This window comes from Aotus nancymaae, unplaced genomic scaffold, assembly GCF_030222135.1.
Source record: "Aotus nancymaae isolate 86718 unplaced genomic scaffold, 86718_ANA_hifiasm-v0.15.2.pri h1tg000011l, whole genome shotgun sequence".
In the NCBI taxonomy this organism is placed as follows: domain Eukaryota; kingdom Metazoa; phylum Chordata; class Mammalia; order Primates; family Aotidae; genus Aotus; species Aotus nancymaae.
Genome location: NW_026988422.1, coordinates 1,766,532 through 1,781,879, shown reverse-complemented (window position 1 = coordinate 1,781,879; position 15,348 = coordinate 1,766,532). Strand labels below are relative to the sequence as shown.

Genomic DNA, 15,348 nt, shown 5'->3' with positions numbered 1-15,348 from the left:
GGGTTTGAGTGATTTTTCCAGTAGCAGGGATAGGTTATGCTGAGCCAGCCATGCTCACATCTATGCCTTCTGTGACCAAATGAATGCATTTGGGCAAGCAGGGGGCTTCTCTGCATGAAACCAACTGTCCCTATGGGGCTTGTTCCCATAGCCTTGGACTTCAACCAACCGAGCTAACTGATAACAGATAACCAAGGGCACATTCCCTGCTCGCAGGAGGCGAGCAGACTTTTACAGAGACATATCACGAGAACTTTAATGAGATGCAGGACACAAAATGCATTTTAGTGTTACCCAAGAACATGTAATGTTTCAGAGTTTGGAGAAACCGCAGCTACTCTGTCCATTCCAATTTATAAGCAGATTCTACAGCTTGAGAGGTCTGGGCTTTTACTGGCCTTTTTCCTTGATGATGTAATGAGTATTTGAAACTGACATGCCTAAGGCTGGGCAAGAAGCTTGGACTAGAGATCACGTCATCTTTCCTTAAAGTAACATCTCACTGCATTCTTGGTTTCCTCTAGAAAGATCAGAGGCTTGGAGAACACAGTCACAGCATATTAGAATGGGAAGAGTCTTTAGTCACCTAATCCACTGGAGGGACAGAGAAGCCACGTGGCAGGCAAGGATCATACAGATAAATGCTGGCTCTGCCAGCACCAGAGCTCCTGACTCCAGGTCCAGGGCTTTCCATTACAATCTGCTGCCCTGAGACAGCCAATCATTAGTTCTCTTACAGAGCTACCCCAAAGTTGTGGGAAAAACCACTTGCCCCCCTTTTTTTAATAGTCTGGAGCTGCTACCTGGTTGTGTGGCAGTCTAAAGCAATATGATATTTGTTGTTTCCAGCTGCCTCGAAACTGAACATTAGCTGTGATAATTACATTATGGCAAACTGGTTAATCACAAGCAGATAAACCCTGTAAGTGCTAGAAGCATTTCTGACCTAGAGGCTAAAATGTTAATGATATCTCTGTTTAGCTCAACAAGAGCAGATTATAAATTTTTGTTATCTTTGTATCACCAGGTAGTAAGCACTCAGCCACTGAAATTTATTTATTTTAATATGAAATCACTTGTTTAAAATAAACATTCTAGGCTATAAAGTAAGTTTCTGAAAAGCCTCCCATAAAAATTTAAAAAGTAGATGTGAGGTCTGGAATATGTAACAATATTTATGGAAGGACACATTGGAGACTTGACGGTTTATCAGCTGGAAATGTTGTGGGGAAATCCCAGAGCTGAGAGTCAGACTTGCTTCCTAGCCAGGGTCTTGCCACACTCTCAGCTGGTAATAATACCCTACCATCTTTGTAATGTAAAATGCACCTACTCTACTCCCTGCCTTCCCCTCTTTTCAAGTCCCATCTTAAGTCCTTGGTATACCATAGCTCGTACTTTCATGCTACGTTGAGCAAATATAAATCTTCTTTTATCTGTGTCTTACTTCCTCAACCTGATCAATCAGGCTATCCTTCTCTGAATGACTAAGACTGAGCTTGCACTCCATACACAAGTGTTGTCCATAATACAATCTATCCTATCAGAAAAATGACGGTACTATGCAGGTGATCTTTGGACTCCTTGAAGATAGTTATGAAAAACTTCATATCTACCCTTCATATTGTGGAAGCGTGATTTAATATAAAGAAGAAAAGATGTGTACATTATTAAAAGCATTCTGAAATTTAAGGCTAGATTTTCTCTAGCCTCTCTCTTTTCTAAAATACTGGGATAATCACAAAAATCACTCTTTTCTCAAAAATGTTTGAGTACTAAAGAACAGGGAAGAGAAGAGATTAAAACATAAATGTGAAAATACACATATCAAAATGCTGGCTCTGGTTTTTAATCTAGGTGGTATAGCAATGGGTAATTTGTATTTTTATCTTTGCATCTTTACATATTTTCCACATTCAATGAACACGGGTTACTCTTATAAACTCTAAAATAAAAGGTAAAGACAGTCTTTAGTATTTACAAATCTGTATGGAGAGACAAATCAGCTTTTTTCTAACACTAGATGGTGATTGTCATAACATGGTAAGATGTCCTGGGAGTTCCCGAGATGAGCATATGGCCACTTGGATCACACAGTGAACATGATTTTCTATCGGCTGGATGGACTGAGTGAGCCGGCGATGTTGAGGATAACAGAACTAAGAGTGTTCAGTCATGCTAAAGAAACAGAGGAAAGCAAGAGAGACGCTGTTCAGGATCCTCAGTGCTTGAGATGACAGTCCTGTACTAGAAGCCCCATGCATACAAGAAGAAATTGATAAGGCCAGGACAGGGAGGACTGGGAGACCTGAATTGGGATAGGAGCTGCTGAGAATGTTCTGAAGGGCAGACCATGAGGACTTAGGTAAGAGTCTGAGGCAGGAGACTTCTAGAAAGACAATTGTGACCTGATGTCAAAATACTATGGGCCAGGAGGTAAAGGGTAAAGCACACTCTGCAAGCTGGGAAAAGGCAATCAGACGTTTCTAGAAGAGACTGTGTTGTGATTAATAAAACCCAAGCTTAACAGATTAACATGACAATGAATTTGAAATTAGCTCATACTTCTGAACATTTCAGTTTTTGCGTCTGAACTCAACGGTGACACCAGTGATGGTGAGAGAAAGGGGGCAAGGCTTTGGGATCCAGAGGCATTGTGATAGAGGCGTGTATCTCATCTCAAGGCTTGAGGGTATTGGTGGGAACTGCCAAAAGATGGTGCAGCCCAGAGGGAAGGGAAATCAGTGATCTGCCCTCCTTTGATCCAGTTGTCCAGCATGGTTTTTCTGAGCCACATCTGCAAGATTATTCATGTTGTATTCCCAATTCCTGGGCTAGGAGTGGATAGATAGCTCAAATGCCAACAGGGGCAGACAGGTAATAACATAACATAACATAACATAACATAACATAACATAACACAACATAACATAACATAATGAATGAGGCAGGTCAGACTGGTTCATGGTGCAGGCAAGAGGACGTTACATGCTCTGCCTGAAGGGACAGCCACTCCCCAGCTCTGGCCAGCTGCAAGAATGTGGGCCCAGGGTTTCCAGATCTTCTGAGCTTTCAAGAAAAGCCGGATATCTCTATTTCTTTGTGAAATTTGCTATTGTTAGCAACTAACTCATGTTCTTTCAAAAAACCATCATGCAAGTCAGAGAACATATCAAGGGGGAAAGGGGAATGTGATGTCTGCATTAGTTTGTGACCTTTGCTCTAAACCTCCTTCACAGTACAATGGCACCTTTGGTTAAGGACGGGATTTAAACACGACACGCTATCTTGAAAGCACACAAATGTTTGACCCTTGGCCAGCGTTTACAATACTAGGGAAGTGGTAAAGATTTGAGGTAGCTCTTTGAAGCCTTGGGGAGAACATTACATACTTTTAAGTAAGCCGAATGTCCGGATATACAAAGAACAAAGTACAGAATTTGGGAAGAATTAAGTGTGAGCCAGAGTCAATGCTTGGAAACACTTGGACGCAATTCACTTTGATTCTAGTAGGAAGTTGCATATGAATAACGGAGAACAAAATTGGGCCCCAAGGGGCAGTTTTATAAGATAATATAGACTCAGCATGTGCTGAGACAGTCACTAAAGAATTGATTAGCTAGGGTTTCTGTGGCTTTAGATAGTTTTCCAGGTAAGAAAGATATTGCAGTGAAAACAAATAGAATGCTCAAGTGTAGACCCTCAAATGCTCAGGGAAATGAGAGAATGTAGCAAGATTCTTACTGCCTGTACTAGGCTGAATACCCATTGTCCCCAAACTGACGCACCTGGCGAAACCTGTGAATGTGACTGTATTTGGAAATAGGGTCTTTGCAGACGTAATCAAGTTAAGATAAGGTCTTACTGGATTAGAGTGGGCCTCAATCCAATGACTGATGTCCTTATGAGAAGAGAGAAATCTGGATACAGACACAATGAGGGAAGACAACTATGTAAAGACAGCGGCAGATTTGGGAGTTTATGCTGCCACAAGCCAAGGACTGTTGGCAAGCACAAGAAGCTACAAAAAGCAAGGAAGTATTTTCTTCCCTGGAGCCTCTGGAGGAAGCATAGCTCTGCTGATGCTTTGATTTCGAACTTCTAGCTTTGAGAATGGTGAGAGCAGACATACCTGTTATTATAAATCACCCAATTTGTAGTAATCTGTTACGGCCATCCTAGGAAACTGTGTCTTTTCAAGACACTTCTGGGGCAGAAGGCTTGCTATGGTGAATTATACAATGACTTACAATTATGCCCCAAATTGGAGCAATATATAGGGTCTGAGGATAGAGGCATAGGAAGCATTCTGTCAAAAGAATAGGAGCACCCTTGTTTCAGGAGGGAATGGAAATAAGAAATAATGACTGGCAACCAAAGGGAGAGCAGGTGAACAACTCCACAGGTGATGCATTTATCCCAGGGACGAACTACATTTCATCTTATTTAGGGGAAATTATATATTACAGGTTTTAAAAATTCCTGTGAAAAAACAAACCCTAGAAAATAACAGGGCATTTAAGGATATTTACATATCTAAAACAAGATCAAATATGAATTTATTTATAACTTTATCTCATATCATATCCAGAAAGTTCACCTCATACAGTATATCCTCAAACAACTGGTTTACATGAGGTTGGGGAAGATACCTTCCATTTTGCCCTTGTAAAATTTAAGAATATAATTATTTTAAAATTTGGTTGTAGAAAGAAACCCTGCATTGACTTACCCATGGATTCTCAGTGTTAATTCTTGCTCTTTGGCTATCTTCAAGTCTCAGGCCCTCTTTCCTAGACTAGCCTTGAATTGCTCATCTACGCTCAAGAAAATGGAGGCGAGGCTTCATCAGTTTCACTTAGAGGTTCAGTTAATAAAGCCACAGTAATAACACAAATGGTGCCAAAAGACCCATCCTCCAGCTGGGAGCACTCAGTTCTAGGAGGACACACACATGCACACACCACAACCATCACCACCACTATCACCCCTCAGACCTTGGAACAAAAGCTCCCCCTGCAATTCTGGTGCACAGAAGTGAGTCTCTCATCAATATACCATTCAGTAAGAAGGGTATTGCTCTGCATGAGTTTTTGATTCACTTCTGGACTGTGCCACATCTGCTCTCATGTAAAACTCCAGTGGAATAAATTAGTATAGTCCACATATGCCATAGTCCATTACATGTCAAGAAAAGCTTGAACACATTTGCCCATTATAAGTGTGCATTGTGGGGTCCTAGTCAGTTCTGAAGGAGCTAACTCTCAGACCACTAATTATGCCCATTGGTAGCCTAAATAACATGTGACAAATAACACATATGACATGATAATATTATAGATCATTTAAGGGTGAGTTGGTAAATTGCATGTGCTTCCTGCTTAACATATTTTATATTTATCACATTTATATTTATGTATAAATACATAAAATATTTTATAATATACTTCATATTACAAATATGTATTTTAATAACATGTTAATATATGACATACAAAATATATTAAATTATATACTTATATAAAATATATAATAAAATATGTTTTTAGAAATATAAGCCACTGGTTTATATTATTCGATTTTGAAATAAAATTATTTACTACTCCTCTTTCAAGCTTCTGGATTAGACTAATTGCATAGCATATATTGAGGTGTAAAAGTTAGTTTTAAAAACCTGTAACAAAAAAGAATGGGGGGAAAAAATAAGAAGCTGAACTGACAGAGAATTGTGATCCATTTAAATTTCTGACTTATGGAAAGGGTTTCACTAATCTCAACAACTGTCTTTATAATAAGTATATATTATTCAAATGATGGTTTAAAAATATATCTACACTAATAAAATATCATTTTTATGTGATTTCTCTATTGAAGGTTGGTTTAAGATTGCTTGCAAGAAGAAACACTGCTACTGAAAACATGTGAAAATAAGTTTGGTAGAGGGCATTACAGAGTTGCCTTTCGGATCAAAGTCTTGAATGCTCTTCCACAAGGAGCCACTTCCATGCTCCCAAGGAATGTGTCTTACAGAGGCATCTTCTAAAGTTAAAGGAGCTAATTTAACGAAACCTGGGGGAGGCCGGGTACAGTGGCTCGTGCCTGTAATCCCAGCACTTTGGGAGGTCAAGGTGGGTGGATCTCTTAAGGTCAGGAGTTCGAGACCAGCCTGGCCACCATGGTGAAACCCCATCTGTACTAAAAATACAAAAATCAGCTGGGCGAGGTGGTGCACACCTTTAATCCCAGCTACTCGGGAGCCTGAAGCAGGATAATCACTTGAACCTGGGAGGTGGAGATTGTAGTGAGCAGAGATTGCACCACTGCACTCAAGCCTGGGCAAAATGTCTCCAAACAAACAAACAAAGTGGGAGAATTTACAGAGACTTCTCTAAAAAAACCGAAAATAATGAAAATGAGTATGATCTAATTTCGATTTTACCATAATCAGATAAACATTCTATTTTAGCATTAAAACATGTTTATAATCAATTTTAAGAGATTTTACATTTTCATACTGAGCATTTCATATAAATCTAAAAAAGTTATGCCTTTCTCTGATATTGCCCAAACTCTCTCTCATTTTAAGTTCCTGACTCATGAGAGGGCACATTTAAAAATCACTGAGTTATAAGGGAGGTTAATATGGCACCAGAGTGTCATATTTTTAAGAGGGATTCTTTTTATTTATTGGTCTATGAAATTTATCTACCAGAAATGCTGGTAAATAAACAAATAAAAGAAATTGCCCTGAACACTACCCCATGATGCCCTTAATAGATTCATTCCACAGATGAGTCTGTGTGATCAAAAAAGCATTCACTTAGGCCACTAGGAAACTTAGAGCTAAATTGTGATTTACTTCTAGTAACCGTAAAGAACCACATAGTATATATGGTCCTTTGAATAACTCAGAAGTTAGGGTCACTGACGCTCTGTGCAGTTGAAAATCGCATAGAACTTTTGACTTCCCCAAGACTTAACTACTAGTAGCTTACTGTTGACCAGAGGCCTTATTGATAACACAAAAAGTCAATTAACAAATATTTTGTATGTTGTGTATCTATTTTAAACTGTGGTCTTACAATAAAGTAAGCTAGAGAAAAGGAAATATTAGAAGACAATCGTAAGGAAGAGAAAATGTATTTACTATTCGTTAAGAAAGTATATTTACTACTCACTATTCTTCAAGTAGGCTGAGAATAAGGAGGAAGAAGGGTTGCTCTTGCTGTCTCAGGAATGGCAGAGGTTGACACAGCTCAAACCCGTGTCATTCAAGGCTCAACTTACTTCTGTTTCTCACTGTTATCTCTGGCTTTATATTCTAACCACTTTAAAAAAATTTTTTTAATTCTTTTTTTGAATTCTAATCACTTTTATTCCCTCAGTGAATTATTTTAATTTTCTGTACTGTACATATTTTGGAGATGAGGTATAAATAGGTCAATAAATAAAAAGAAGATTCCCTCTAAAGAATATGACACTCTAATGCCATATTAACCTCCCTTATAATGCTGAGTGATTTTTAAGAAAGCTCTCCCCAAATTAACCCTTCATCCTTTGGTAAGTTCTGTAAGACCCTAGGATTTCATAACAAGTTAGAAGAGCAACAGCCTAACCTCTAATCTTTGTTGAGGACGCTCAAACCTCAAAAGAGATGATAAATGGAACAAGAAACTTGTTTGCTTGTTACCATGATTTACACTTGCCACTTTTCTATAACACAGAGAAGCTATGTGTTCGCAAAGGAATAACTTCAGTACTAAGGAGAGGAAGTAAAAGAAAAAGCAAGGAAAGAGAAGTGTTTGCAATCGTCAGAGACACATTTCTACAGTTTTCTCCAGTTAAATTCAGACATCGACTTTGTTTTCGGCATAAAAAATTTATGCTCTTTTTTTTGCTATACTCTTTTATTTGTATAAGATGTAATCCATTACGTTTGAAAATAATCTATTGTGTATGTGGTAACTTTAATTCCATGAAACAAACAAAAGCGTTTTTCCACAACTGTCCAAGTCCATATTTAAGCAATTAGTCTAGGTCATCATATCAACCTTACATAATTTTGCACGCCAGTTATTTTTTTAAAGAGTAAAATACAAATTTAGAAACAGAAAGGAATTGTACTAGAAGAGAAGCCTGGGGCTAATCAGGAAAATCTGGAATCCCAGTCTTTGTCCATGGACAGGGGCTGAGAAACATAAAACGCACCTGGACTTGACTGCTTCCTTCAGTGAGATGTCAACAGAGTGGAAATAAATTCCTGATTTGGTTTTTATTTTCCCTCTCTCAATGGCAGTCCAAAAAAGTGATGTAAGAATCACCTGGCACCTCAATTACCATGTTCAGTTTCTCCCCTGATACTGCATGGTGGGATGTGTCACAATAACTTTGCACCCACAGATATGGCTTCAGGGTGGGCCTGACTGAGATAGAGTGAGCTCTGTGTCACAGCGTGCCTCGGTTAGCCACAGCTGCGGGGAAGGGTTAGCTCTGCTCTTCCTCCTCTTCCCTCCCCCACCCCAAGCAAATGCTTCAAGCAGCTGCCATACTTGAGGACTGGCAGTGCCAAAGGCTCTGAGGGTCAGGAAAGGGCAGCAATGAGGGGCTCTGGAACTAAAGCATAACCAAATTAAGGGATAAACAAGTGAGCTAACTTTAACTCTATTGCTAATTTTCCTAGTAAAATAAAGACCATGGAAGGTGTGTGGTCTGTCCTATCTGTCCCCTTCCCTGAGGGCTGTTCAGCAGAGTTTGGGATCTGGTCATTTGTGGGGCAAACAGGGCCAGAATGCAGGAAGACAATGCAAGCACAAGTGGCCTTGGATTGTGGCTGGTTGGCCCCTCTATGCCAGCTTGTCCCCTCTATGCCAGCTTGCTTGGGACAGTCCCTTACTGGTAATTGTGTATGGCCCAGTGTTTCTTAGGAGGGTATATTTACACTATGGGGGGACAATTCGTTCTTTCATGAGTCTGCTCAGCTCATCATAGAAGATGTGCCTACTAAGTGCCACAAGCTACCTCCACCCTATCATTTTTTGCCCACCCTGTCATTTTGACAACCAAAAATGCCTTTCTTTCTTTTTCAAATGCCTTCTGGGGAGAGCAGTGAGGCCCAGACACAGCCACTGAATGCTCTCTCAGTTAAGAGGAAGCAGAGGCTAAGAGACGTGGAAAGATTTGATCAAGGCCACAGCTAGACAGTGGCAGAGGCATTGTTTCTTGGCTTCACACACAGTGAGGCTTCCAGAAGGACAAAACTCCACTGTCTCTTGACAGACACCTGCAGCTGAATCACTGTGGAGGCACAAATTGCAGGGAAAGAATTTACATGTGGTAACACCAGTGCTTTATTTGTGTTCACTTAATCATCTGCAGTCAGTAGCCGTATGACCCTCGCTGGTTTCAGAGGTTATGAATAATAATGGTATTCTTTAAGGAGGACAAGATAATTTAGTTTTTTTAAACACATAGAATTTGGAGTTAAGTCATAAAAGCTTTCCAGAAAGGAAGAGGAGAGCTGTCATTAATTTTTTTTTTTTTTAAGATGGGTTTCACAATGTTGGTCAGGCTGGTCTTGAACTCCTGACCTCAGGTGATCCGCCTGCCTTGGCCTCCAAAGTGCTTGGATTACAGGCGTGAGCCACCACGCCCAGCCAAGAGCTGTCATTAATTTTTAAATACATGAAGCTTAAAGAGGATAACAACAATTGCATCAACAAATATGCTTTGGAAGCACCTTTTCTTCAAGGAATTCAAAAGCATTTTTTTCTTCTAAAATTGTTTAAAGATATATTGTTCTCAAAAGAAACCAGTAACAACCCTTACCTCCGATAGTTCTTACTAGTTTCACTTCCTTAAAAGCATTCAATCCTGAAAATAACCCTGGAGAGCTAGGCAGAGAAAGTGTTATACCCATTTAACCAACAAGGAAATTAAGGTTAAAAAACTGTAATGGCTAAAACATTTAGCAGTTTTGGACCTTCAAAACCTGAGGACAGTACCCTTTATGTTTGATCTTGAAAACCGAAGTCAGGAGCACTGTTGATAGTCAACTATTACACTTACTCAAATAACGGCCTCTTTCTCCATGATTTAGGAGGAAATATTTTTTTCTCTCCACTTAATTACTCATAGTCATTTGTTCTGACTACCAACAGTAGTCCTGAACCATGGAAAATAGGAAAACTGGGTCACTTGGCCACTCACTGAGCACTTACTATGTGTCAGACCCTGGCTGAGGCACTGAAGATACAAAGGCTAATCAGACCTGGTCTTACCTTACCCAAGAAGAGTTCAAAACCATCTTGAGAGGATTTCGAGTATTTTTCTCAATTCTGTCAGTGTTGACTCATTGCTATGACCTGGAGCTGAGATGGCCAAGTGGTTGATCGTGAATGTGCCCAGGCCAGGTCATTCCCTGTAATGCCAACAGGACCCCTCTTTTGCTAACCTCTCTCCCCACAAAAATGTCAACAACAACCAATTGTAACAACAACCCCAAACCCTGTGAACAGTTGGGGAATTTTAGATTTATAATCTCTGTGTATTCAAGCTCTAGAGATAAAACTATGGTCTAACAGTTAGGCTACTACTAGTAAACTAAAAAAAAAAAAAAAAAGTTGTTTATTTTTTATTTTCAGTGACAACTTTGAGAATTAGATGAAGAACAACCTGATAGTTTTAACTACACTGTCAAACATAAAAATAATTCTGAATTTCCCTTTTTAAGACATGTCTGAAGCCTCAGGAGAAGTGGGCTATCTAGACTTAGGAATTTTCATAACTCTAAAGAAGTTACTAGGATCTAAAGAGCTGGAACATCCTGCTCTGAGCAGTTTCAAGTATTTGAGATTAGATTCATAGGGTTATCAGTGCCCTGTGAAATTTGATGAGGCTGTTACTGGGATTACTGATAGCTGTGCAGCCTTGGGGAAACCAACTTGTCATCATATTACAGTTCCTCACTATCCAATTGTCTCTCCATGCCCTTTCCTTAAAAAATAAATAAACAAAGCAAGCATGTGGCAAACACGTTTCCATTTTTCCACCAAGAATGCAGATGTGACAGCTTCTTCCCCTTCCCTTTTCTCATCCACCCCAGCTCCGCCTCCTCCCCCTTCCCCAATGACCTCATCCCTGCACAGAAAGGACACCAGCTGCAGGGAGGGTCAGCCTCCACCAAGTGGGATCATGATCATCATTAGGAATGCCAAGAAGCCCAGAAGGCCTTGCGGACATGTGCAATGTATTACAGCTTTCTGTGGTTTCCCCACATTCACAGCAAAGCTGCTGTCTGGAAATGTAAAGGCTTTACCTTCCTAAAAATAACGTTACCAGAAGAACATTTAGATAAATATTTCTCAAGAAATCAATCAGTCACTGCAGCAGCAATGATGAGAACCCACCAAAATGAAGAACCCGGTGGCAGCCTCAGAAATCGTTTGGATCCAAATGTCTCATTCAAGATAAATGAAGTCCCCCGATTTTTCAGGGGGAGAATTATAGGAGGTGTTTGCGAGAGGAGGTATGCCTGGGAATTAAAACTTAGAAAAAAAAAAAATTCTAACACAGCAGCACAATGAAAGCTAATGCTTTATCTTGATTTTTATACACATATTCTTACAGAGTTATGTTCATTCCTTCATTCACTCCTTTCCACTCTCCTCTTTGTCAATTACTGCCAACTCAGAGAATAAGGCTGTGAGATTTTCCTAGATACAGTAATCATGGCAATTACCATACACTGAGAGCTTACCACGAGCTATGTGCTGTACGCATGCCTTTCAACCTCTTTGCACAGCTAGATTATTATTTCCAAGTTAATAGATGCAACAACTGAGGCTTACAAAGGCCATATTCACAGCTTTAAATACAATCTATAAACTGTTCCCCAATATATATTTCTAGCCTAGACATCTCCTGAGAGCTCCAGATCTGTTTTTACAATTACTTGCATACCATTTCCACTTGGATATATCACAAGCATCTCAGGTCAGACATGTTCCAAACTGAGCTTAGGATCTAGTCCTATTTACCCCCAGGCGAGACTCTCCTCTAAAAGTTCTTAACTGCAGGAAACAGCACCTCACATCAGAAAAATGGAAGTTTTCAGAGACACTCCTGTTCTGCAATGTCACCAAAGCAGAGAGCCACTAAATCTTGTCAGCTCGACCACCTAAATCCATTTCGGAGCCATTGACCGCTCCACTGACTGCCACCATCACCTCTCACCTGAAAAATGGCACCAGCCTTTTTTTTTTTTAAATTTATTTATTTTACTTTAGGTGCATACTATATCTGGCATTTCTCCCCATGTCATCCCTCCCCACCTTCCGCTGTCTCTCCCCGACCCACCTCCAACTGCCCCCAGTGTGTGATGGTCCTCTCCCTGAGTCCACGTGCTCTCATTGTGCAACACCCACTGGCACCAGCCCTTTTCACAGTGGTTTCCTTCCTGTTCTCTCATCGACTGTGTGATGAGGTACAATAATCAGAGTGATTTAAACACAAATATAATCAAGTTTTTACCTAATTAAAAAATCTTTCAATGGCTACTCATTGCTATTACAAAGACCGAGATTCTTGCCAGTGCCAAGGCCCTCCATGATCTGGCTTCACTACCTCTGTATCTTTCTACTTCCCTCTCTTTCACGGGGCTCTAGTCTAGGCTTGTCTTTTTTCAGTTCCTCTTTGTCCCAAGTTCCTTCCTGACTTGGATTCTTGGATCAGGCTGTCCTTCAGCCTGTGATGCTCTTATATACTCTGTTTGGCTAACTCCTACTCATGCTTTGAGACTCAGCTTTACTACTGGTTCAAAATAGTTTTCACTGTCCCCCTTGACTCAGATTCCCTGTGTTACTTCTTCTTTATACTTACGATGATGGAAATACTTATTTAAATATTCATTTTTCATTGGTTTCCCTAACTAGAATATAAACTTGATGAGGGCAAAGACCATGTCAGTCTTGTAAACAGCTGCATCCCTTGTGCTCATCACAATGCCTGCCACATAGAATATGCTCAATCAAAATTTGTTAAATGAATAAATGAGGCAAGTAACTGGCTCAAGGTCACAGGACTTGAACCGAAACCTTAATGAGTGTTGTTCTAAAGCATGTTCCCTTTAAAAATCTTGCAAAGCAGGATAGAGTTCTTCATAAAAATACAGTATATATACACAATGAACTGCTAGCTAGCCTTCAGAGAGAAGGAAATTCTGTCCTTCCAGTAACATGGATGGAACTGGAGACATCATGCTAAGTGAAATAAGCTAGGCACAGAAAGACAAGCATGCATGATCTCATTTACATGTGGAATCTAAAAAGTTGATCTCTATTGCACTGTGTGGTGACCACAGTTATTCAAATTCATACACTGCATATTTCAGAACTGCTAAAAGAATAAATTTTTAATGTTCTTATCACAATTACATAAATTGGTGAGGTGATGGATATACTAATTAGCTTGATTGACTCTTTCTATAATGTATACAGAGATTAAAGCATCACATTGTACCCCCTAAATATACACAATTTTTTTGTCATTAAAAAAAAGGTTTAAAAAAATAAATTCAACATATCATAATCACCTTCAGGGATGTAAATTTGTCAAGTCTCAAAGTCCTTACTGACTCAAATGGATGGTTAGTTAGAAGGTTAAAAGGAATAAAGTCTGGAAGTGTGGTAGGATGGGGTGGAGCCTGTCTCCTACAGCAAATGAGATGTAATAAATACCTACTGGCCTGAAAAAGTAGTTAAAATAGAGAAGTGAGGGATGGATGAGGGAAAAGAGACCTTAGAGACTGCTGAGCTGCTATAAGCCTCAAGAAAATATGATTCAAGAACCAAGGAAACAAATATGTAATACAGCTGAAACGAACAGAGGCAGAGAGACTTTGGAACGACAAAGGGGGAATAAAACTTACTGCATGTGATTTTCTGCATATAGTTTCTCTTTTCCTTACTTGCATGTACAGAGATCAGATAAGGCACGACAGAGTAAAAAATGAAATACTGGCCGGGCGCGGTGGCTCAAGCCTGTAATCCCAGCACTTTGGGAGGCCGAGGCGGGTGGATCACGAGGTCGAGAGATCGAGACCATCCTGGTCAACATTGTGAAACCCCGTCTCTATTAATACAAAAAAATTAGCTGGGCACGGTGGCGCGTGCCTGTAATCCCAGCTACTCAGGAGGCTGAGGCAGGAGAACTGCCTGAACCCAGGAGGCGGAGGTTGCGGTGAGCCGAGATCGCGCCATTGCACTCCAGCCTGGGTAACAAGAGCGAAACTCTGTCTCAAAAAAAAAAAAAAAAAAAATGAAATACTGCATATGCCTGAAGAAAGCCTCGCTGAGCTCTGAGTATTGGGGAGCAATTCTTGTCAATTTGAGATGCAGGATACTTGTCTCCATCATTATAATTCAAAAAATATTCTCTGCTGGGGGGTCTGTCACTGACCTTCACATCAAGGTAAAGAGAGATGAGCAAAGAAGGCTCTGACCAGCAAGGGTTATGTTAGCCCCTTATCAGTCTTGTTCTGCGAATGCAGTCATTTTCTTCCACAATAATGCAGGACTTCACATTTTTCCATGATGAAGTGGACTTGTTACATTCGCCCTAATTGTCAAGGTCTGGGAACTCTGGCTCTATTCCTCTCCTTCAATCCATTTCTTTTCTTGAACTGCCGCCCCAGATTCCCATAAGAAGTATTCAATTGTTAGGAACTTTAAAACGTTTATTTCTCATGTTGTTGTCCCTTTGTGTGGAAGAAATGGTTATAGCAACTGGGTTACCAGCTATGTGGCAAAAGAAAAAAACAAAACAAAACCTGCTCTCTGTTCCTCCCTCATGTTCTCCATAAAAGGCAATAAAATTCTTCAGTAAATATAGTATCATCCAGCATGGCTGGAATTGTTGTGATTAATTATGTATTCTAGTTAACAGTGTCTGAACCATACACGGATTACCAATTTCCCAAGAACTAAAATACACTTAATCATAAAATGATACCTGGCCCTGATATGATTTGTCTTTGATTAGCCAAAAGGTGCACAAAGATCTTATAACAACGTTAATCACAGTTTAGAGCATTTTATTACATGGTGGTGCTCACAGGCTAGCTGACGAACCTTCAGAGAACAGATTTCACTGTACCTGGTATTGGCTGGTCACAAGAGTCAACGTTTTTTGTTACTGGATGATCTTATTAGAATACAAAAAAAAAAAATCAAGCTTTATATTGCGTTTGACACAGCACTAAGCTCTGTGATTGGATCATTCTGCTTAAGAGGAATCTTAGGAACTTGTGGGCTTTAAAAAATTTCAGTGGCTATGGTTTTCATCTATGCCACA

General features: G+C 39.9%; 2 protein-coding genes across 11 annotated transcripts in view; one reads left to right on the top strand and one right to left on the bottom strand.

The window, feature by feature from the left end:
- CMSS1 (cms1 ribosomal small subunit homolog) overlaps nt 1-15,348 on the bottom strand; it is a 366,636-nt gene that overhangs the window by 127,337 nt on the left and 223,951 nt on the right. Inside the window, exon 1 of one of the 7 annotated variants that reach the window (XM_064374551.1) lies at nt 14,455-14,763. The exons of 3 other annotated variants lie outside the window; for them this stretch is intronic. Coding sequence is in view for 1 of the 4 variants with exons in the window: in XM_064374545.1 (XP_064230615.1) it covers nt 13,925-13,943 (19 nt within the window). In the remaining 3 variants the exon portion in view is untranslated. Of the gene's footprint in view, nt 1-7,178; nt 7,367-10,277; nt 10,371-13,924; nt 13,959-14,454; nt 14,764-15,348 lie in introns of those variants that run through there. 3 more of the 7 variants (XM_064374545.1, XM_064374547.1, XM_064374550.1) reach the window with 3 other exon arrangements.
- FILIP1L (filamin A interacting protein 1 like) overlaps nt 1-15,348 on the top strand; it is a 285,964-nt gene that overhangs the window by 60,610 nt on the left and 210,006 nt on the right. The gene's annotated exons all lie outside the window — the stretch shown is intronic.